At 48.8% G+C, this 22156-nt stretch overlaps 1 protein-coding gene across 8 annotated transcripts; it reads left to right on the forward strand.

Annotated features, from left to right (window-relative positions):
* Positions 1–507: 507 nt before the first annotated feature.
* On the forward strand, positions 508–22113 carry LOC1273814 (neurofibromin). Of its 8 annotated transcripts, XM_061647020.1 has the most exons (11): positions 508–703; positions 1580–1723; positions 1789–1975; positions 2058–8993; positions 9074–9357; positions 12437–13204; positions 15438–15533; positions 16685–16887; positions 16985–17171; positions 17266–17431; positions 20356–22113. In XM_061647020.1, the coding sequence occupies exons 1-11, from the start codon at positions 644–646 to the stop codon at positions 20472–20474; spliced, it is 9150 nt and encodes a 3049-aa protein (XP_061503004.1). In that variant the 5' UTR covers positions 508–643; the 3' UTR covers positions 20475–22113. The 8 variants fall into 8 exon arrangements, with proteins under 8 accessions (XP_061503004.1, XP_061502997.1, XP_061502999.1 ...); XM_061647013.1 differs by lacking the exon at positions 15438–15533 and having other exon boundaries at positions 20344–22113; XM_061647015.1 differs by lacking the exon at positions 15438–15533 and having other exon boundaries at positions 1804–1975; positions 20344–22113.
* The last annotated feature ends 43 nt before the right edge of the window (positions 22114–22156 follow it).

Genomic DNA, 22156 nt, shown 5'->3' on the forward strand with positions numbered 1-22156 from the left:
CGAGTAATGAAAAATATCCTATTTGAATAATAACATTGAAAGTACAATAAACATTTTTTCTAATATAAAAAAGAGCACATATGAAAATAACATCGGGAATTTGTACATAACAATCGATTCCAGATAAGAGGCGAGTAGTACAAAAACTCAATTAGAATAAAAATAAAAATGTAAATAGTACTTTAGATAAATATTGGGGTATTTTTTCCATTCTCCACTTTGCGGCCCGCGAATCACTGAAAATTTGTACTTGCGGCCCTCTGATGAAATGAGTTTGACACAGCTGGTGTAATGCATGACGTCATACGAGCAAAGCCGATGAGTAGCAAGAAGTTCAGTGCGAGGAAGCCTGAATGCTTGGCTAGACCGAACTGCTCTAGGTGAGAACAAGACGGCAAGAGAATTAGAGCGAGAAATGCCGCAAACAACCCTCGCATGGTTTGGCGGGGCAGCGAGCCGTCAGCCGTGACATTCGGATAGTTCGTGTCGTTGCGCCCATCCGGGCTGCGCAGGAGTGCACGATGGGACCTGCACAGAACTTTGCCTTGCCCCAAGTGCTACAGCACCAGAACTGCGTACGCTCCGTGCAAAAAGTGAAAATGCTGTGAAAAGTGACACCGCCCAGCACGGAAACCGCAACGAAATGGCTACACAGAAACCGGGCGAGTGGGCCAACTCACTGTTGGCCCGGTTCGAGGAGCAGGTACGTTGGAAAAACCCGCCCGTTACCACATCGTCGAGCAAAGTTGGCACACGGGCAGCGCCCCATTCGGGGGGCTACTGCTGGAGCTGACCTGCCCTGGTGGGACACCTGCGCAGGACGTGTGCGGGAGGAGTGGGGGTCGCGAGGGAAGCTGTCAGCAGCGCGAGGAGAAGATGCAGAAAAATCGATAAAACCTGTCCCATCATCATCTGGCATGCGCGTGCGGGGTTTGGTTGGCGTTTGTGTGTGGGATCTGGCATGCTCGGTCCGGGGCAGGCGCGTAGCACCATTTTTGTGAATGAATTCGTCTTTGGCCGACGGCCAGGCGGAGGCCGTGGTGGGTACGTGAGCCGGCGTAGGCGTGCGGGCAAGGGGCAGGCAGGCAGGCCGGCGGTTTGTTATTGTTTTTGTGCACGATGCTTCTGGGGGTGGGACTGTTGTAGAGTTTCACGTGGCCGATTGCGAGTTTCCCCTCCGATCGGCACCGGGAGGGGAAGTTAGCCGGCTGTAAACAATGTTCAAATGGGGAAGGTGTGTGTGTGCTGCAAAGGTAGGGGTTTGTTTATATTTACATTTGCCTGCGATGCCCCTATCGGTGTGGGGAGGGCCAAGCAACAGTTGCGAATAGAAAAAGAAAACGAGTTCGTTCATCGAAATGTTATTTGTCTGTGACGTTCTCATGAATGGGAATCGATCGGAGTTCGCGCACACTTGAAGCTATCCTAGATCTTAGAGAAATGGTATGAATGAACCGATGCATTGGGAAATGTAACGAAAAATTTCTACTTTATAGAGTTACTAAATTTATAGAATAAATGGTTTTTTTACTATATACTTTTAATTGTGTTCTTTCCTTTCACCCAATCCCCACCACAGCTCCCTTACCGCACCGGTCCCCATGGCACACAGGCGCGGCTCAGCATTGACGAAACGATGAACTGCTTGATACAGATATCGCGCTACCGCTTTTCACTCGTCATTTCCGGCCTGACGAAAATGTTGCAGCGTGTGAACGAGATTGTGAGTATCGGGCCTACCTCCCCCGTTCGGGCCGTCCGGTAGTGCTGCTTGGAACCTGAGCCTAGTTTATTATCTTACAGTTTCAACCGCCTGCCTGCCGGGGTCACGAGCCGGAACGGTGCTGCTATGATTCGTTGATCATCATCCTAGAGACGCTCGAACGGTGCCTGTCCGGGCAGTCGAAAGATACGGCACGTTTCGAGGAAGCGATGAATGTGAAGCTGCTCCTCAGGGAAATTTGCCAATTTATTGGTGCGTATTGTACAGGAAAAAAGGCTTTACTCTTTGCATCGCCGTCAGCATGTGTCCGTACCGTTCTGTTCCGTTCTTTCAGATATACAGAATGAAAACAATCAAAATGCCACCTCGCTGAAGGCGCTCGCCTCGAAGGTGCTGTTCGCACTGTCCCAGAACCACTTCGGGGCCGTGTTTAACCGCATCTCGGCCCGCCTGCAGGAGCTGAGCACGTGCGCGGAGGAGAATCCCGACTACAGCGACATCGAGCTGATCCAGCACATCGATCTGGACGTGCACCGGCTGACGAAGCTGCTGACGGAGACGATACAGAAGTTTAAGTCGCTGAAAAAGTCCGCCCACATGATCCTGCTCAGCTCGCTGGAGCGCGCGCTCTGGAACTGGATCGAGTTTCACCCGAAGGAGTTCGAGGACCTGCAGCGCAACCCGAACGACGAGCTGAGCAAATGCTGCGAAACGTTCTTCGACATACTGGACTCGTACTCGGAGAACAAGAAGGCCCGGGCCGCCGTGTGGCCGCTGCAGATCATGCTGCTGATACTGAGCCCGAAGGTGCTGGAGGAGATTGTGAACGCCGACTCGGGTGCGCCGTGCTCGCCGCGCCACCTGAAGAAGAAACACTTCATGGAGGGCATCAAGAAGGGGCTGGGGGCGCACGCGTCCTCCAAGCAGTCGACCGAATCGGCCGCGATCGCGTGCGTGAAGCTGTGCAAAGCGTCCACGTACATCAACATCAACGACTCGAACAACGTGACGTTCCAGCTGGTGCAGAGCGTGATAAACGATCTGAAGGCGCTGCTGTTCAACCCGGCGAAACCGTTCTCGCGCGGCCAGGGCTTTAACTTTCAAGACATCGATCTGATGATCGACTGCTGGGTGTCCTGCTTCCGCATCAAGCCGCACAACAACGAGGCGCTGAAGGTGTGCCTGAGTCTCAACTCGCCGCCGGCCTACCACTTTGTTATCGTCAGCTCGCTGCTGAAGATCGTCACCCAGGCGCGGCTACCCTGGTGGCCCCAGATCGACCTGGTGTACGCACGGTCCGGCGAGCTGCGAGGCCTCTTCACCGACACGCTGAACAAAGCGACCCAGGGCTACATCGCCCACACGCCGCTGCGCATGATCACCTCGCTGACGCTCAAATCGAAGGACGCCCAGAGCCGGCTGACCCGCCCGGACGAGGGACCAGCGCACAAGGCGCTGCTGCTGCTGATGGTGCGGCTCATCCATGCCGATCCGATGCTACTGCTGAACAGCCTCGGCAAGGCGGGGCACGAGGTGCAAAGCTCGACGCTCGAGCTGATCAACGGGCTCGTCTCGCTCGTGCACCAGCCCACGATGCCGGACGTGGCCCAGGAAGCGATGGAAGCGCTGCTCGCCCTGCACTCGCCCGACAAGATCGAGGTGTGGAATCCCGAGGCGCCGATCAACACGTTCTGGGACGTGAGCTCGCAGGTGCTGTTTTCGATCTCGCAAAAGCTGATCCAGCACCAGATCGCCAACTACACGGACGTGCTCAAGTGGCTGCGCGAGATACTGATCTGCCGCAACACGTTCCTGCAGCGGCACAAGGATTACGCGAACGTTGGCAGCCAGATCGCGATCTGCCGCCAGGCGCACATCAAGCTCGAGGTGGTCTTTTTCATGTACCTGTGGTCGGTCGATCTGGACGCGGTCATGGTGTCGCTGTCGTGCTTCGGGCTGCTGTGCGAGGAGGCGGAAATACGGTCCGGTTCGGACGAGCTTACCGTGGGCTTCATTCTGCCGAACTATCACCTCTACCAGGAGCTGTCGCACACCTCGGCCACGCTAACGTCGCCCCAGAATGCGGAATCGCGGTACAGCTTCTTCGAGCATCTGCACGGGCGTGTGACGCTGCAGCGCAACATCATGTCGCTGCTGCGCAAGATCGAACACTGCGTGAACGGTGTGCAGCCGGCATGGGAGGAAACGTTCCGCAACTGGGAGGTAACGAGCAAGCTGCTCCAGAGCTACCCGAAAGGGAAGCCGGAGGAAGGGCAGGCGGAGGTGTTTCACCGGAGCATGGGCAAACGGCGCGCGAGCCACCAGAGCTCCGAGCACGATCTCGAGGAGCAAATCACCGAGTGGGCCAACATGACCTGGTTCCTGCTGGCGCTCGGCGGTGTCTGCCTGCAGAAGCCTCGCAATCAGCGACAGGCGACGCAAGGCTACAATCTGCCGATCGGAACGGCCGGACCGTCCCTGATGCAATCCACCACCTCGCTGTCCAGCTCGAGCTCGGGGCGCGGCTCGATGCATCCGATCATGGGATCGCTGGTATCGTCGATCGGGCCGGGCAGCAGCCAGGAGGTGCAGTACTGCCCGGTGACCCAGTTCATTGGCCAGCTGTTGCGGCTGCTCGTGTGCAACAACGAAAAGTTCGGCCCGCAGATACAGAAGCACGTGAAGGAGCTGGTCGGGCAGGAAATGTCGGCCCAGCTGTATCCCATCCTGTTCGACCAGATACGCTCGATCGTGGAAAAGTTCTTCGACCAGCAGGGCCAGGTGGTCGTCACGGACATCAACACGCAGTTCATCGAGCACACGATCTACATCATGAAGTCGGTGCTGGACGGGCGGCAAAGCAAGGACCAGAACGACCAGCCGGCGAACGCGGAGCATCTCGGCGTGACGAGCATCGAGAATCTCATGCTAGCGATCGTACGGTACGTGCGCCACCTGGACATGACCGTGCATGCGATCCACATCAAGACCAAGCTCTGCCAGCTGGTGGAGGTGATGATGAAGCGGCGGGACGATCTCGCCTTCCGGCAGGAGATGAAGTTCCGCAACAAGCTGGTGGAGTATCTGACCGACTGGGTGATGGGCACGTCGCACCAGATCGCGCCGCCGGGCTCGGGTGACGTGACGATAATTACGCGCGATCTCGACCAGGCGTGCATGGAGGCGGTGGCGGCCCTGTTGCGCGGTTTGCCCCTCCAGCCGGAGGAATCGGACCGCGGCGATCTGATGGACGCGAAGAGCGCACTGTTTCTGAAGTACTTCACGCTGTTCATGAACCTGCTGAACGACTGCGTGGACGGTTCGGAAGCGGACAAAGACACGAACAATCCGCCGCTGTTGCCGCCCCGGCCGAGAGTAGCGGCCGGGAAGCTGACCGCCCTGCGCAACGCCACCATCCAGGCGATGTCCAACCTGCTGAGCGCGAACATCGACTCGGGCCTGATGCATTCGATCGATCTGAGCTACAACCCCGACCTGCAGACCCGGGCAGCGTTCATGGAGGTGCTGACGCAGATCCTGCAGCAGGGCACCGAGTTCGATACGCTTGCCGAGTCCGTGATGGCCGACCGGTTCGAGCAGCTGGTGCAGCTCGTGACGATGATCAGCGACAAGGGCGAGCTGCCGATCGCGATGGCCCTTGCCTCCGTGGTGACCACCTCCCAGATGGACGAGCTGGCCCGCGTGCTGGTGACACTGTTCGACGCGAAGCATCTGCTATCTCCGCTGCTGTGGAACATGTTCTACCGCGAGGTGGAAGTGTCCGACTGTATGCAGACGCTGTTCCGGGGGAACTCGCTCGGCAGCAAGATAATGGCGTTCTGCTTCAAGATTTACGGCGCGAGCTATCTGCAGGGGCTGCTCGAGCCGCTGATACGTCCACTGCTGGGCGACGAACCGACCAGCAGCTTCGAGGTGGACCCGGCCCGGCTCGAACCGACCGAGGACATTGAGGTGAACCGGAAAAACCTGATCGCCCTCACGCAGAAGGTGTTCGACGCGATCGTCAACTCGGCAGACCGGTTCCCGCCGCAGCTCCGCTCGATGTGCCACTGCCTGTACCAGGTGCTGAGCAAGCGGTTCCCGAACCTGCTGCAGAATAACATCGGCGCGGTCGGCACGGTGATCTTTCTGCGCTTCATCAACCCGGCGATCGTGTCGCCCCAGGAGCTGGGCATCGTCGGCAAGCAGGTACCGACGCAGATCAAGCGCGGCCTGATGCTGATGTCGAAAATACTGCAAAACATCGCCAACCACGTGGAGTTCTCGAAGGAGCAGCACATGCTGTGCTTTAACGATTTTCTGCGCGCCCACTTCGAGGCGGGCCGGCGCTTCTTCATACAGATCGCTTCCGACTGCGAGACGGTCGACCAGACGTCGCACAGCATGAGCTTCATCTCGGACGCGAACGTGCTGGCGCTGCACCGGTTGCTGTGGTCGCACCAGGAGCGCATCGGCGACTACCTGTCCAGCAGCCGGGACCACAAGGCGGTCGGGCGGCGCCCGTTCGACAAGATGGCCACGCTGCTCGCGTACCTCGGGCCGCCCGAGCACAAGCCGGTCGACTCGCATCTGCTCTTCTCGTCCTACGCCCGCTGGAGCTCGATCGACATGTCGTCGACCAACTTCGAGGAGATCATGGTGAAGCACCAGATGCACGAGAAGGAGGAGTTCAAGACGCTGAAATCGATGAACATCTTCTACCAGGCCGGCACGAGCAAGGCGGGCAATCCGGTGTTCTACTACATCGCGCGCCGCTACAAGATCGGCGAAACGAACGGCGACCTGCTGATCTACCACGTGATCCTGACGCTCAAACCGTTCTGCCACTCGCCGTTCGAGGTGGTGATCGACTTCACGCACACCTGCTCGGACAACCGCTTCCGGACGGAGTTTCTGCAGAAGTGGTTCTACGTGCTGCCGGAGGTCGCGTACGAGAATCTGTACGCCGCGTACATCTACAACTGCAACTCGTGGGTGCGCGAGTACACCAAGTTTCACGATCGCATACTGGCCCCGCTCAAGGGCTGCCGGAAGCTGATCTTTCTCGACTCGCCAGCCAAGCTGAACGACGTGATCGACCCGGAGCAGCAGAAGCTGCCCGGCGCGACCCTCTCGCTCGACGAAGATCTGAAGGTGTTCAACAACGCGCTCAAGCTGAGCCACAAGGACACGAAGGTGGCGATCAAGGTGGGGCCGACCGCGCTCCAGATTACGTCCGCCGAGAAGACGAAGGTGCTGGCCCACTCGGTGCTGCTGAACGACGTGTACTACGCGTCGGAAATCGAGGAGGTGTGCCTGGTGGACGACAACCAGTTCACGCTGTCGATCGCCAACGAAAGCTCGCAGCTCAGCTTCATCCACAACGACTGCGACAACATCGTGCAGGCGATCATACACATCCGCAACCGGTGGGAGCTGAGCCAGCCCGACTCGGTCACCGTGCATCAGAAGATCCGGCCGAAGGATGTGCCGGGCACGCTGCTCAACATGGCCCTGCTGAACCTAGGCTCGTCCGATCCGAACCTGCGCACGGCCGCGTACAACCAGCTGTGCGCCCTGACCGCGACCTTCGATCTGAAGATCGAGGGCCAGCTGCTCGAAACGCAGGGCCTCTGCATCCCGTCGAACAACACGATCTTCATCAAGTCGGTGAGCGAAACGTTGGCCACGAACGAGCCGCACCTGACGCTGGAGTTTCTCGAGGAGTGCATCCAGGGCTTTCAGCGCAGCACGATCGAGCTGAAGCATCTGTGTCTCGAGTACATGACGCCCTGGCTGGCGAATCTGGTACGGTTCTGCAAACCGTCCGACGAGGGCAAGCGGCAAAAGCAGGTAGCGCAGATCCTCGAGAAGCTGATCAATCTCACGATCGAGCAGAAGGAGATGTATCCCTCGATACAGGCCAAAATCTGGGGCTCGATCGGCCAGATACCGGAGCTGATCGATATGGTGCTGGACAACTTCATCCACAAGTCGGTCAGCTCCGGGCTCGGTTCGCCGCAGGTCGAGATAATGGCCGACACGGCGGTCGCGCTCGCCTCCGCCAACGTGCAGCTCGTGGCGAAGAAGGTGATCGGGCGGCTGTGCCGCGTGATGGACAAAACCTGCCACTCGCCGACGCAGTACCTCGAGCAGCACATGATGTGGGACGACATTGCGATACTCGCGCGCTATCTGCTGATGCTGTCGTTCAACAACTGTCTCGACGTGGCCCGCCATCTGCCGTACCTCTTCCACACGGTGACGTTTCTCGTGTGCACCGGCTCGCTGTCGATGCGCGCCTCGACCCACGGGCTCGTGATCAACATCATCCACTCGCTGTGTACCTGCACCAAGCCGTCCTTCTCGGAGGAAACCCAGCGCATGCTGCGCCTGTCGCTGGACGAGTTCTCCCTGCCCAAGTTCTATCTGCTGTTCGGCATCAGCAAGGTGAAGTCGGCCGCCGTCACGGCGTTCCGTTCCTCCTGCCGCCATCCGAACGACCGCTGGTTGGGCAACGAGCGTGTGTCGCAGGCACCACCAGCCGATCGCGAGCGACTGGCGCTGCCCTCGCTCGAGGTGATCACCGAGGCGCTGCTGGAAATCATGGAAGCCTGCATGCGCGACATTCCCGACTGCGACTGGCTGCAGACGTGGACGTCGCTAGCGAAAAGCTTCGCCTTCTGCTTCAATCCCGCCCTGCAGCCCCGGGCACTGATCGTGTTCGGCTGCATCTCGAAAAGCGTCACCGATCAGGACGTGAAGCAGCTGCTGCGCATCCTGGTGAAAGCGCTGGAATCGTTCAACGATATCATACTGCTCGAGGCGTTGGTAATGTGTCTGACCCGGCTGCAACCGCTGCTCCGGCCGGAATCGCCCATCCACCGGGCATTGTTTTGGGTGGCGGTAAGCGTCCTGCAGCTCGACGAATCGACCCTGTACGCGGCCGGTTTGGCACTGCTCGAGCAGAACCTGCACACGCTCAACTCGCAACAGCTGTTCGACAACCAGAACATTGCCGACGTGATGATGGCGACGCGGGAACCGCTCGAGTGGCACTTCAAGCAGCTCGACCATGCCGTCGGCCTGTCGTTCAAGTCGAACTTTCACTTCGCGCTGGTAGGGCATTTGCTGAAGGGCTTTCGGCACCCGACGCCAACCACCGTGTCGCGCACGTCCCGCGTACTGACGATGCTGCTCGGGATCGTTGCGAAACCGCACCGGCGGGACAAGTTCGAGGTAACGCCGGACAGTGTCGCCTATCTGACCGGTAAGTGTAATTGACCCCTCCCCTTTCGCTAGTGGTGCGACACTTTCACACACTCAATTTTTATTTTGCCTTTTTTGTAGCGCTCGTTTGCTTCTCGGAGGAGGTACGCTCACGCTGCCACGTCAAACACACCGTACCGCGATGGCCCGTAGAGTCGGGCGGTTCGGGCGATTCGGCCAGTGGTAGCAGTAGTGATCCGTCGGCACCAAACTCGGCCGGCGGTGGCCCACTAACGGGTGGATCGGGCCCTAGCGGCTCCAGCGGCTCCGGTGGCCATAGTGTGCGCCGTCAAAAGTCCTGGGATATGTTGGACCAGTCCGCTATCCAGTACGCACGCCAGTCGCACAAAGTACAGCAGCACCAGGTAGGTTCGGACGGAAGCTTGGGTTTGTTTTTCGTATTGGTGTTACCTCTGCTATCTAAACTAAATGTGAGTGACTCGCATAATCTATTGTACTGCGCATTTCGCATACTATTTCGGCCCCAGCTTGCACTAACCGTGGAGTTATCGTTTCGTGATTTTTAAGGCACACTCAGATTTAGAGAGTCTCCGTGGTCTTATGGTGGTCGTACCAGTTCCTACCTAGCCCGAACTTCCGATTAAGACTGTGAAAGATATAGTAAGCTAGAACTGGGTTGTTCCAATCTTACAGAGAGTTACCAGAGCCTTATTTTATACATAAGGAAGATGGATAATACCCTTGTGGAATAAGAACGCACTCTCGTTCATAATCACTTTAAAGTTTGTTTTACGATGTATCTAAAGCTGAATCCATAGTTCACATTGTGTCTCTGTTTGTGTAATAGCTTATACAACGTAATGATAAAACAATGACGTAAAGTGTCTGGTTACTTATTCTTAAGTAACTAGTAACAGATACTAGTTGTCGGATTGCAATAGAACGATTCATTGAAAGTAATCAGCTCGAATAACTAGTCACCAATAGTCACCAATAACTGGTAAGAGTAACTACTTAAAGTAAGGCCGCGCTCTGTCACCCTTCTAACAAGACATCAGACTCGAAGAAACGTATAGAGCTATTTGGAGGAGCACCGTAGGACAGTTTCGAATAAACAAGACAAACCTGTCAAATTATATGCGTTTTCTCGAGTCTGATGTCTTGTGCGATAGATAACAGAAAGCGCTCTAACTGGTTGAAAGCAACAGGTTATCAGCTGCAAAATGTAATGAGAATCACGTGACAATCACTACCGAATACAATGAACCTATCCGTGGTAGCTTGATGTTTAGTGCTGATATTCAATGAAATTGCGCCATGACATGTCCAACGCAACGGGCGAGTACTTGAGTCAAATCCGATACTCTGATTGACATGCTGAGCTTAATGCCGGCAACAGCATAATCATGTTTTTTTCTGACTGTGAACAGTGCTGTCAAATGACTGTCAAATGCTGTTTCAGTCACCAACACTCATGACTGTAACGAAGCTCAAATCAGCTACCGTATACAATTGAGGTGATCAGAGGTGAGATTTAAACAGTTGGTGAATCAATCACATGCTTCGTGACATTTTGTTTAGCACTAAACCCTTGATCACTCATTTAATTTTTTGGTCACTCATTTTCTGGCGTCGATAATTCCAACATTCATCGGACTCGGCGCATGGTCCCAATCAACAAAATGAGCATACTTTCTCGTTCTGTCTGGTTTGATGGTCTGTCGGGTCAACCAGAGCGAGAAAACATGCTCATTTTGTTGCTTGCAACCACTCGCACGCATCGCATATCTCCCATGACTATCATGATGATCACCGACAGAAAATGTCGCGACCAAGTGACTGACCAAGAGTTGGTTGCACAAAATATCACCAAGCATGTGATGACCGCAACAACTGTTTGAGTCTCACCTCTGATCATCACAGAAGAGCTCGTGACGCTGACTTCATGTTATTTCATTCAAAATTTGTCATGACTAGGTCAGTGACATTTTGCAGAACTGTTCACACTAAAAAAAGGTCATGACATAGTGACTGTCCAAGCGTTGGTTAATAAAATGCCAAGAGGCATGTATTGGGCACACCAACTGTTTGAGCATCACCTCTGATTATCACAATTGAGTACATGACGCTGACTTGGATATTGTTTCCTTGAGAATGTTTTATGACATTGACAGTGACATTTTGCAGCACTGGTCATCGTAGTCGAATACATTGAAAGGGTAAAATTATCTATTATAAATTAACTTTTTAACAGTAACTAGTTACAAACAGCTATTTGGCATTAATTAAATTACAAGGATGAACGTAATTAGTGAAAAATAACTGGTAATCGGAGCGATTCTTTACTAGCAAATGATTTCTAAAATAGTATTTTACCAGTTATCAGGTATTTTGACCAGTTACAAAAGATTATTCGTTTCTCTAATTTAAAGTCATATCCTAGCAACCAAAAATGACCCTGTTAGGGTCTTATCTACTCGAAAACGGCCAAAATGGCATAGAGAGTCGCACGATCGTCTGTTTTATTGGCGCTTATTCTCTATCGATCTGTCCACACTTCCACCTACTACAACTCGGCTCATTTCAGCTCATATAGATTGTACCACGGGCCCCTTACCACACTATTTGACTCCTTCAAGCAATCTGAGTGTAAGGTAGCATTGATGGTGTAAACTCCTTCTTTCTTTTCCCCGTTTGGTTGCTAAATTTCGGGTCTGGTAAAGATCGTGTGTTCTTCAATAGTTTCATTTGACAGTTATGATTTGATGGATTCCCATGTTTTTTTGTTTGTTTAATACACGTTTGAAAAGGATTGTTGCTGTTAAGTGCTCAATAAAATATAATCGTTGCATTTCACCGGTAGCTATTGTACATACGTGATTCATTAATTGTACATACGTTAGAACCATGTTGTCATACCATCTGCTCTTTATTTCTTGCCCATCAATCCAGTGTATCGTAATCATCATCATTATCATGCACTACATAATACTTCTGTGTGTATTTGTTCACCCTTGTACATATATATGTATATAGGCGTTGGATGAGTGAGTGGGGTTTGTAGTTACTTTTGTATTTAATGTTGCGAGAATAGGGTTAACATGTTCATACCGTTTGTCGTTTGTCGAAATCTCGATCGTTTCTTTTAGCCTAGAAGTAGAAGTTGTTTTGTTTCTGCCCCTTTGAGTAACTTGTGTAAACGTGCTCTGGTCTGGGCTAATCGTTTGAGACACACAACCACACCCGCAAACATCTACAAAAGATACACACTCAACAACTCGATGCAGTGGAAGAAAGGGGGAACATCTGCTTATTTTGGCATGTTTGAAATGCTTCACAAGACGATGAAGGACTATTGACTTCATTCAATAATGTTACACAAGACGATACACTCTACTGAAATGCACCCCACGGGGCGGCAATCGAAAAGTCCCACAAAGAAACAAAAGACAATGCCTTCCTCCCTTTTGCCCAATCTTATAGGAACCGGTCGTTATCAGAGGAAAGTCGTGGAGAAGTCTCGATTCGGCGCACAATCCGCACCTGGGAATGATCAGTCATTCCTCTTTCGTTACTCACGGTATCAACACTACTACCAACAACATCAACAACATGATCACCATGATCAACATGAACAGCAACACTTCAAACTCCATCACTCCAGGCATGCCTAACCTCAACAACAACAACAACAGCTCCATCCTTACTAACATCATCAGCAGCAACAACAACAACAACACTACTAACACCACTTCCACGGCCGGTAGTTTCGCTAGTGCTGTCGCCACTAACGCTACCACCGTCGCTGGCCCGCTAGGCGTCGGTGCGTACCAAAGCCAGCGGAACGATTTTCGGAACCGCCGCTCCTCGTCCGAACCGGTCAACCATGGGCAGATGGTACTGATGAACCCGAACATTGCCAAACTGATCGCGCTCAATCAGGGCCACACGCCCACCTACGGCCATGGAGGTGGTGGAGGTGTTGGTACCCACCAGCAGCCGAGCCAGGTCGCCATCGCTGCTGCAGTAACGGCTGCCGCGGCAGCCGCAGCGACGGCGGGTGCGGCCGCCGCTACTGGCACACAGTTACCACGGCCAACATCTCCACTGCCGCCGGCGGTTCCGACCGTACCGGTGACCACGGACGAAGAAGGCTCCGAGCAGGCGCGGGACGCGACAAAGCAAGGGACAAACAAGGACGAAAGCGAAAACTTTATCGTCGACTGCTTGCAAGACATATCATCGATCAAAGTAAGAGCGCCCGCAAAAACCGTTTCTGTTACGCATCCCACCATATCTTCCGTCCGTCTGTCTATGTTTTTTCTTTCTCTCTTTCTCTCTCTCCTTCGAGATACTTTGCTAGTACTACTACTACTACTAATTACTACTAATTACTACTAACTACTGCTGGCTCTACTATTACTATTCTATACCTCAAAATTTGAATACAGTTCACCACCCGCTACCATTTACACCTGGCCACTATCCACTACCACTACTATAACAAACCAATTAACAACTATTCCAATTCGTGCTATGTATGCAACAACAAAAAAACTCAAACGCTCAAACGTTCAATCGGTTGTTGTACTAGTGCTGATGATTAAACTCCTACGTACTTCTCTGTTGCTTCTCTACCTCGTTAAATTTTATTTCTTATTGATGTATTGTTGTACCTGTACCATATTCATACATTGCGTGTGTGATCATCTTGTGCGAATGTGTTTATAAATGTATGTATACCCGGATTATGTTGATGTTTTTTTTTCTTCTCTCCTGTGTATCAGTTTATCTACTGTTCAGTGTTGTATTTCAAGGGGGTACGGTTGTTGTAAATGATTACTATTGTTCTAAGGGCGATCGTGTGCTGTGTATGGTATTTTCTGCAAATCTTTCCAAATTATCTGGGCTCGATGTGTTGTAAGCTTATATTGGCAGTTTGCACGCGGTATTGTGAACGGTTGCTGTGGTGTAAAGGATAACCACGCAGGATCTTGCATGACTGGATGATGTATCGATTCCCATTCCGAGCGCGTTCAACAATCAATAAAATACTTCAAAATATATGACCTTATAGTAAAATTAAGCCTAATGATATGATAAACCTTCTTTGTGTATATGTGACACAGATCTGAAGATGAAGAAAATTGGCTGATTTATATTATAAATTATTTACTTTATACATTGAACTCTTCGTCTACAGTTTCTTTCAAAAGAAGAGTCCCCTAAGAGAATGTTGTTTATGTTGTAGAAAATCTACAATTGCAGCATGAATCGGGTCAGCCTTTCGTGTCTTTCGTGTCTGGGTTGTGTATTACCTGTTATCGATTGACAAATGTGTGTATTTGTTTATTTACGTGCTATAATATGTTTAAGTTCAAACATTAAAGCATCGCTTCAAACTGTATCTTTCCTTTTTGAGGGTATATTTCAACTTTACTAAAAAAACAAACATGCATTAGCTGACGGTATCGGCCACAAAACGAATAAGAAATAGAAAATATAATTTTTAGCTTGGCAAATGTGTATGTCTGGAGTGTTGAGGTAATTTGAGGAACCAAATGTCAAATTCCATTAAAAAAATATCTGAAAACTTAGTCATCCCTCTAAGAACTCGAAAATATTGCAAAAGCGAGAGGTAAATCTTGCCTCATATTGAACCCATTATTCAATATTCTAAGCTTGTGTATACGTGGTATTACTTTGATATTCTTTTTCTCTTTTCTTCTTATCCCAATTCTACTTTGCTCCGCCACCTCACCGCTCATCGGAACTCAACGATGAGACTGTTGCAATGCTCATAATAATTACTCTAAATACATAACCACACTCACATGCACGGACTTGTTTTCGTATATACAAACATGCAAAACTTTAAAATAATAATTTTTGTAACACGTTCCAATGTGCCACATATTTCATGTCACTATTTACCTTATTTGGGTTATGTTTTCATTTCAATTGTTTTTGTTTAACCTGTGTTCCCCTTTTTTGCTTTTGGGAATTTGTTTAAATTACTTCTTATTGTGTCTATATATATATATACATATTACCATGTCTTGTCTATACTATCATCTGATTGTTCTTATATCCTTCTATCTCTTTCTATTTTTCTCCGTTAATACGCCTCTTCTTTCTCTTTGCATGGACAATATACGGCAATTATCAATGTTCCGGCAATGTTCGCAAATAATTGCGTTAATTCAAACCATATCTGTCTGTCTGTTTGTATTTTTGCACTGATGTTTTTATTTTCCTCTTTCTAAATGTTTCTATAATCTACTGTTTTCTTTCACTGTTATTGCCTTCTTTTTACATTTATTTCCCTTTTTTCATTTTTTTTCATTATGAACACAAATTCTGTTTTTGGTTTTATATGATATATGTGTTGTATGTGTTTTCCTATCATTTCCCCGTTCAACATAATATACCTACAAAAAACAAATGGAAAAATTTCCCACACTTCCCATTAAAAAAAAAAAAGATTGCACGTATGCTGTTCAAAACCCACCGATCCTTCTCCGTTCCAACGACCAAAGAACGCCTGGGTAAATCAACGCGGATTGACAATCGTCAGAAGGTACCGGAAGCTAGAAAACAGAAAATAAACAGAAAAGCTAATTAAAAATCAAAACAAAAAAAAACATGTAGAGAATGTAATAAATCGTCCTGCTGCATCTCCTTCTCACACCTTTCTGATTAGATTTGATGTTCACTTCTTCACTTTTCAGATATGTTTCTTTCTGTCACTGTTTTGCTGTTTAGATGATTGTGTTTTACTCGCGTGTTTTTGTGTTAATGAATATTTATCTCCGTGCATTTTGATTATTGTTTTATGTTAGTACACTGTGTGCTTTCACTGCTTTTTGGGTTTCTTTTGTTATGTTTTAGGTTGTCTTATTAAGTTTTCTTTTGTTTATTTACTATCTTTTTCGTTGTTTGCCACTAACAGGTGTACATAAGTAAATTATCTATTTTGTTTTTATCATTTATCAATAACTTACAATTCTCGGTGGTGGGATTGTTTCAGAACGTTTTGTTGTACAAATTATGTACTGTGTATATTTGTGTTGTGTATGTCTATATATGTGTATGTATGATATTTTTCTGTTAGTTTCTGACCTTATCTCACCGGAGTTTTCTGTGCTCCCTTTATCTTTTATTCTCTCTGTTACTCTGTCACACTCTTCTTACTGTATATTTCTTCTGTCAGTGTCGATGTATGCCTTTAGTGAACTCTTATTCCGTCTAGTGGTACCTCGATCGGTAGCGATCGAGGCGCAGGTAGCGAAACTTGCATTAAAAACACTGCAGACTCACCTAGTCTGCCCTGTCTATCTATCTGTCTGTCTGTCTGTCTGTCTGTCTGTGTCTGTCTGTCCACCTTTCTACCTATTCTTTTCTATGCTCTCTTATACATTACGCGTGCTTTTAAACCCAAATTGTAAAGAAAGCATTAGGCAAAACAATGAAGTATGTTTACCGATAATAAAACCCACCGCTCGGGAATTGTGCACCATTTAGGCATATCTTTCTTGCAAACACCACCCTCACCACACCATACACACCGATAGTTTTGCTCACTATTCTGCGACCCACTTCTGCCGGTCGGCTCTCTCTTTTCCTTCAGTGCTCTTCGCTCTCCGTACCGAGACGAACCGAACCGTGTGCTCTAATCAATGATTTCTTTTGCGCTTACTTTATCCTCCGCACGCCGTAACACCGTACCAGGAACGTGGCTCACGGTCGTCGGTGTCGAACGAGTCGAACGTGCTGCTCGATCCGGAAGTGCTGCCCGACTCCTCGACCCAGGCGCTGGTGCTGACCGTGCTGGCAACGCTCGTCAAGTACACGACGGACGAGGCAGAGACGCGCGTCCTCTACCAATACCTGGCGGAAGGATCGATCGTATTTCCGAAGGTTTTCCCGGTGATGTGAGTGATGGAAGTGATGCTATGGGAGGAATTGCGAAGGAGTGTGTTTGTGATGTTTTTCTTTGTTTTTTTTTCTCTCCCTCCCCCCTGCACACAGTCACTCACTGCTAGATCAGAAGGTCAACAATGTCCTGTCGGTGTCGAACGATCAGATCGTGCTGGCATCGGTGCAGAGCATCATACAGAACATGCTGGCGAGCGAAGACGCTAGCCAGCAGCCCCTTCACTTCCTGCAGAGCTGCGGTTTCGGAGGGCTGTGGCGCTTTGCCGGACCATTTACCAAGGTAGGATCATTGTTTAAACTTCCAAAAAAACGACAACGACGCCATCGCCCGTAATGCTGCGTTGTTTCTGTTCTATTCTCCCCACTCCCCACAGTACAACATGATGGTGGAGTCGTCCGAGCTGTTCGTCAACTTCCTGGAGGCGATGGTGGAAACGTGTCTGCCGGTGGAGGAAAGCACCCCGATGCCACCGTCCCCCCGGCCGTACAATCTCAGCTCCAGCCTGAGCAGCCTCACGCTCGGCTCGCCGACGGATAAAGGTTCCTCCTCTAACTAATACTAGACCGAGATGTTCCTCTGTTTTGGTTCCGTTTCGCTGTTTTCTCGATGTGTTGTTACCGATGCTGCCGCGCGCCGCAGTAGCAACGGCGAACAGGCCGACGATCGTGACGATCACGAGCACCGTCCACGGCCGTGGTCGGACAGTTTCTACCGGCGGCTGCGGGCCCTCTTTACGCGCTGTGTCGATCATTTTCTGTAGAGCCAGACACACGTGTGTCTCTTATTGCTGTGTTGCTACTTCTTTTGGACGTTTCCGTGTGGTTTTTTTATATTTTTTTTTCGTGTCATCGTACACGCGTGTACTGGATGACGATCGTCCTGGCAGGCACCACCATCTCACATATGTTTCACTATTACTTACCATTACAAAGTGAGTGTGTGTGAATGTGTGTGTGAGATGGTTCTGTTAAGTAGTTTATTTTTACTTTACGATCCCTGTTTTATTATATATTCTTTTGATCTCTTAATCTTCATTATTGCATTGCTGCAGTAGTTTTCTACGCTCTGTATGTGTTTATATATATGCGTGTGTATTTCTCTCCTTCTCTGTATATGTGTATGTGTTTTCGGTATATCTTTACGCGTGATTGCCAGCGCTTCCTCCCCTTTTGTTTTGGTGGTATTTTTGTGTGCGTATTACACAGAGGAATTGGATCTCTCGACAGAAAAGCAACACCTTACATCTCTTACACCTTCTTGTCCCGATTGTACCTGCCGCGAATCAGTGCAAAAGCACACCTTATAATAGAAACGTCGGAAAAGAACATTGTCCATGCATTGATCTTACACCCATCTTCCCCAAGCAGCTGACCAGAGCAAAGCTTACAGGGTTTCTCTCACCAGTCTGCGCAACACTGCAAGCAGATGTTTCAAACTTGTCTATTACGTTTCAAATCATCGGTTGCTTGGACCGACATTCGGCAAACAATTTGTGCAATATTTCAAATGGAATGCTACTGGTCGGAAACGATGCTTATAATGTTTGAGAGCTGGATAGAGAGAAACCCTCCTAGAACACGTGTGTCTTACCCTTTATATGTCCCAATTTTGGTTACGTCTTAAGTAGTGAAAGAAACGCCATAACAACGTAAACAACGAGACGAGCTACGTGGCAGCTATACGCTATACTCTGTAGCAGACGGACTGCTCATTACTAGATCTGTTAGTTAGATTATGTAGTTGTTGTAGTCGCATTAGCTGTAAATTACTGCGGCTTGCTAACCAAGCCAACCAAATGAACACAAAACAAAGGTACCAATGTTTAGGCTGTAAGAGTCTCACAGTACATAATACCGTGTCCACCGGAACGATGAAATGTTCGGAACGATACGATTATCTGTCGAGTTTAGAGAAGCAGGAGAAAGCAATCACTAATGATAGAGAGAAGGCGAGCGAGTGAGAGCAAAGCTCTTTGCTTAGGTTATTTGCTTGTTAAGATATCTTGTTCGATGAGAGAACTGTTGGTGCTAGAGTAGGGAATGTTGTTGTACAAAAGCGTGGCGCAAGGGCGCCTATCGCCATATGACCCAAGTGACCATTACACCATCCTGTATGTATCCACTATATCCTAGCAATACATTTATTTATTGTTATCATCATCCGCGTGTGATCTCAGTGACTGTTTCGCGATGGGTTCGCGCTTATGCGCTATTTTCGGGTTCGTCGCCTGTGCTCTGTTGGTAGCAGAAGAAATCCTTAGTCACGCGACAGGGTTTGCCACTCGCTTTGGTGTATACGTTGTATTGTACTACATTTTACATTATATTTTTATTATGGAACCATTCTAACGATAGTAGACCGCTGGCTATCGAATTATTGTATGTGTGTATGTGTTTCAGAAAAAAATCTGCGTTTCAGAGTCAAAATTTACAGGGATTTTCAAGGGTTCTGAAACATTTGGCACACTTTCTGGATTCTTTCGCACGGAAAGTGATACTGCGACGGGAAATGATAAGCTGTCATTTTAATGAACTTTACAGGATTTCCCACGATTTATTGGTTGGTTCCCATATTTTTTTTGGGGTATTTCCACGAATTTTTGGGCATTTCTCAGAATTTTTTGGTTCAATTGTATTGATATCCAATCGAACGATACCAATACATTATGGGAACGAACCAACAATCTATGGGATACGATGAATAAATCGTGAGACGAGCCCAACAAATTATGAGAACCGCCCAATAAATCGTGGGAAACCCTGTATGTGTTGACGTAGCTTTATCACCTGCGCGCCAAAGCGTACCACTTCACGTGCGAAAGAGTCTAGAAAGTGTGCCAAAAGTATCAGAATGCCTGAAAACCCCTGCAAGTTTTACGCATTTAAAACTTGTTCAACATCCAGTATATTTGAAGCATGATGCAAAATTGTTGATCAAAAATCTGATGTTTGACATAATTTTCATCCTATTTATTGGCTGCTGCATATTTGCTATCGGTACCATTGACGGAATATTGCTATCTCCTAATTATTGGCTTTCCGCTTCTATTTTCAAAAACTTTTTGATTTTCTTTTTTCTCCTTCTCTATGTGCTTTTCCGATATGTCTCTATTTTTCTTCCCTCTTGTTCCTTCTTCTTTAAATGTTTTGTCACTTTACAAATTATGCATATGGACATCCCAACTTTGAACCCTCCTTTTTGCTCAATGTGTGATGATGACTGTGTTCTACCGTTCCGTTCCATCGATAATTTGCAACATTTTTACTTTCTTGTTCGAACATGCGGAGGTTCGTCTTTCGCTGTTCCACTTTTACGTTTCCGTTCACGTTTTTTTACATCTTTCTCGGTGTATTTGGTTGTATGTGTGTGTGTGTGTTTTCTTTTGGGACATACTTGGAATAAACCGATCTTGTTCCCTCCGGCGCACGCGCGTTCCTGTTTTAATTCGTAGCGTTCTCATCAGAATCTCTAGATCACGATGGGTTCAGTGGCAGCGTTAGCTCGTTGCGGCGTGCCTCCTGCAGCAAGGCGCGGACCGGCTCGAAGCACCGCTTCATCGACAGTCCGACGCACAATATCTAGTCAGAGATCTGGTGGAGCGCCGGCCGGATACTGCCCTCGATTGTGGCCGCAGCAGTGAGCCGTGCTGGAGCTTCCACCATCACCACCACCACCACCAAGAACACCACCGATGATACTGCTGATCCCCGGCGATCGCCTACTACGACTCAGCGACCCATGATCACGAACGAACAGCGGCCCTAACTCCACCAACCGATACCGCGGTGATTGGCCGCGAGAAAAGACGACACAATTGACAATTGATTGGAAAGGTTATCATGACAACAGAGAAACTTACTACGCTGTGCAAAGATTTTACATCAGTGTGCGCGCGTGTCTGTGTGTGTGTATCTGTGTTTGTGTGCACCCATTTGTGTGTTGCAGAGTGAATGCAGAGGGAGGTCAACTAGTGAAGGAGGCAAATTGATTTTTTTCCGGAATCGAATTGATACGATTTCGGCTGACTTCGGGTGATTCCGGTTGAGTCCGGACGACTCCGGACAAGTTAATTTTACAATGCAAATCTAAACAAACGAAAGTTAAGCGGCGCAAGCCGCAATTATACGGATGCTTATGATCACCATGTTATGGGTTGACGAATGGAAAACTATACTTTTTTATATTACGATGGAATTAGCTGCCATTACTGCAAGCAATGATATGCACTTTGATTTGACCTTGTTTGGATTCATCCAAAACCATCCTGTTTGAACACATCCAGGCCCATCCAGCGCCGTTCGTAATCAACCGGAATCGCCCGAAGCTAACCGGAATGGTTCGGAGTCATCTGGACTCATTCGGGGTCGTCGGGAGTGACCTGGAATCGGCGGGAGCCCTCCAAAGTTGGTCGCCGCATTCTTCCGGATTCGTCCTTGCACTTGTTTTTGATTCTGATTAGGATTCAGTGGATATCGGAGTGGATCTGCTCCGCATGACACATCACTAATCTCTACACGCCGTAATCATGCTGTGTGGTATCAGTACGTCGTTCGTAACAGAAGGGTGGACACTTCCCAACCCCATGGACTGGGTATTTGTTTGCGGATGTATTTGCGCCCAATCGTAGAATCCTATTGGAATATTCATTGGGCGAAGCGTCCAGTGCAGTGGTCGGCAAACTTTACGGCATAAAGAGCCAAAATCATCAACACATACCGGTTAGAATTGTATGTGCAAGAAACGAATTGATGAACTCACCACTATAATGTATAATGGTTCAAAGAACGGAGAAAAGCCCGCCATCTAGCGATCATTTGATCTAGTGCAAAGCACTATTTCTTAGGGACAAACAAGCGAGGTTCCGAGATCCGGAGCGATAACGCTAGCGAAAAATGGTGTGTTGGGTAAACATTTGAAATGTTGCATACATCCTAAGATAACGCAATACAGCCTTTTCAAGCTGGACAAACGCGTGAAAATGAAAAAAACAGGCAACGCAAGAATCGAAACAACTGAATCGAAATAATTTTCATTAGTAAGATTGCAAAAAAAAAACAACAACAACAAACAAAAAAACGTTTAGTACAATGTTTAGATTACGAGATGATACAATTTAATCACTCACGTTAAATGTATATTTTATATATGAATGGATTCTATCAATAAATGTTTAACATCACATATAGTAAAAAAAAAACATTAAAAAACTGGAACGGATTAATGAAGGGTTTAAACATCCTTCTCTTTTTTTAAATAACATTTAT

Source organism: Anopheles gambiae, chromosome 2 (genome assembly GCF_943734735.2).
Source record: "Anopheles gambiae chromosome 2, idAnoGambNW_F1_1, whole genome shotgun sequence".
In the NCBI taxonomy this organism is placed as follows: domain Eukaryota; kingdom Metazoa; phylum Arthropoda; class Insecta; order Diptera; family Culicidae; genus Anopheles; species Anopheles gambiae.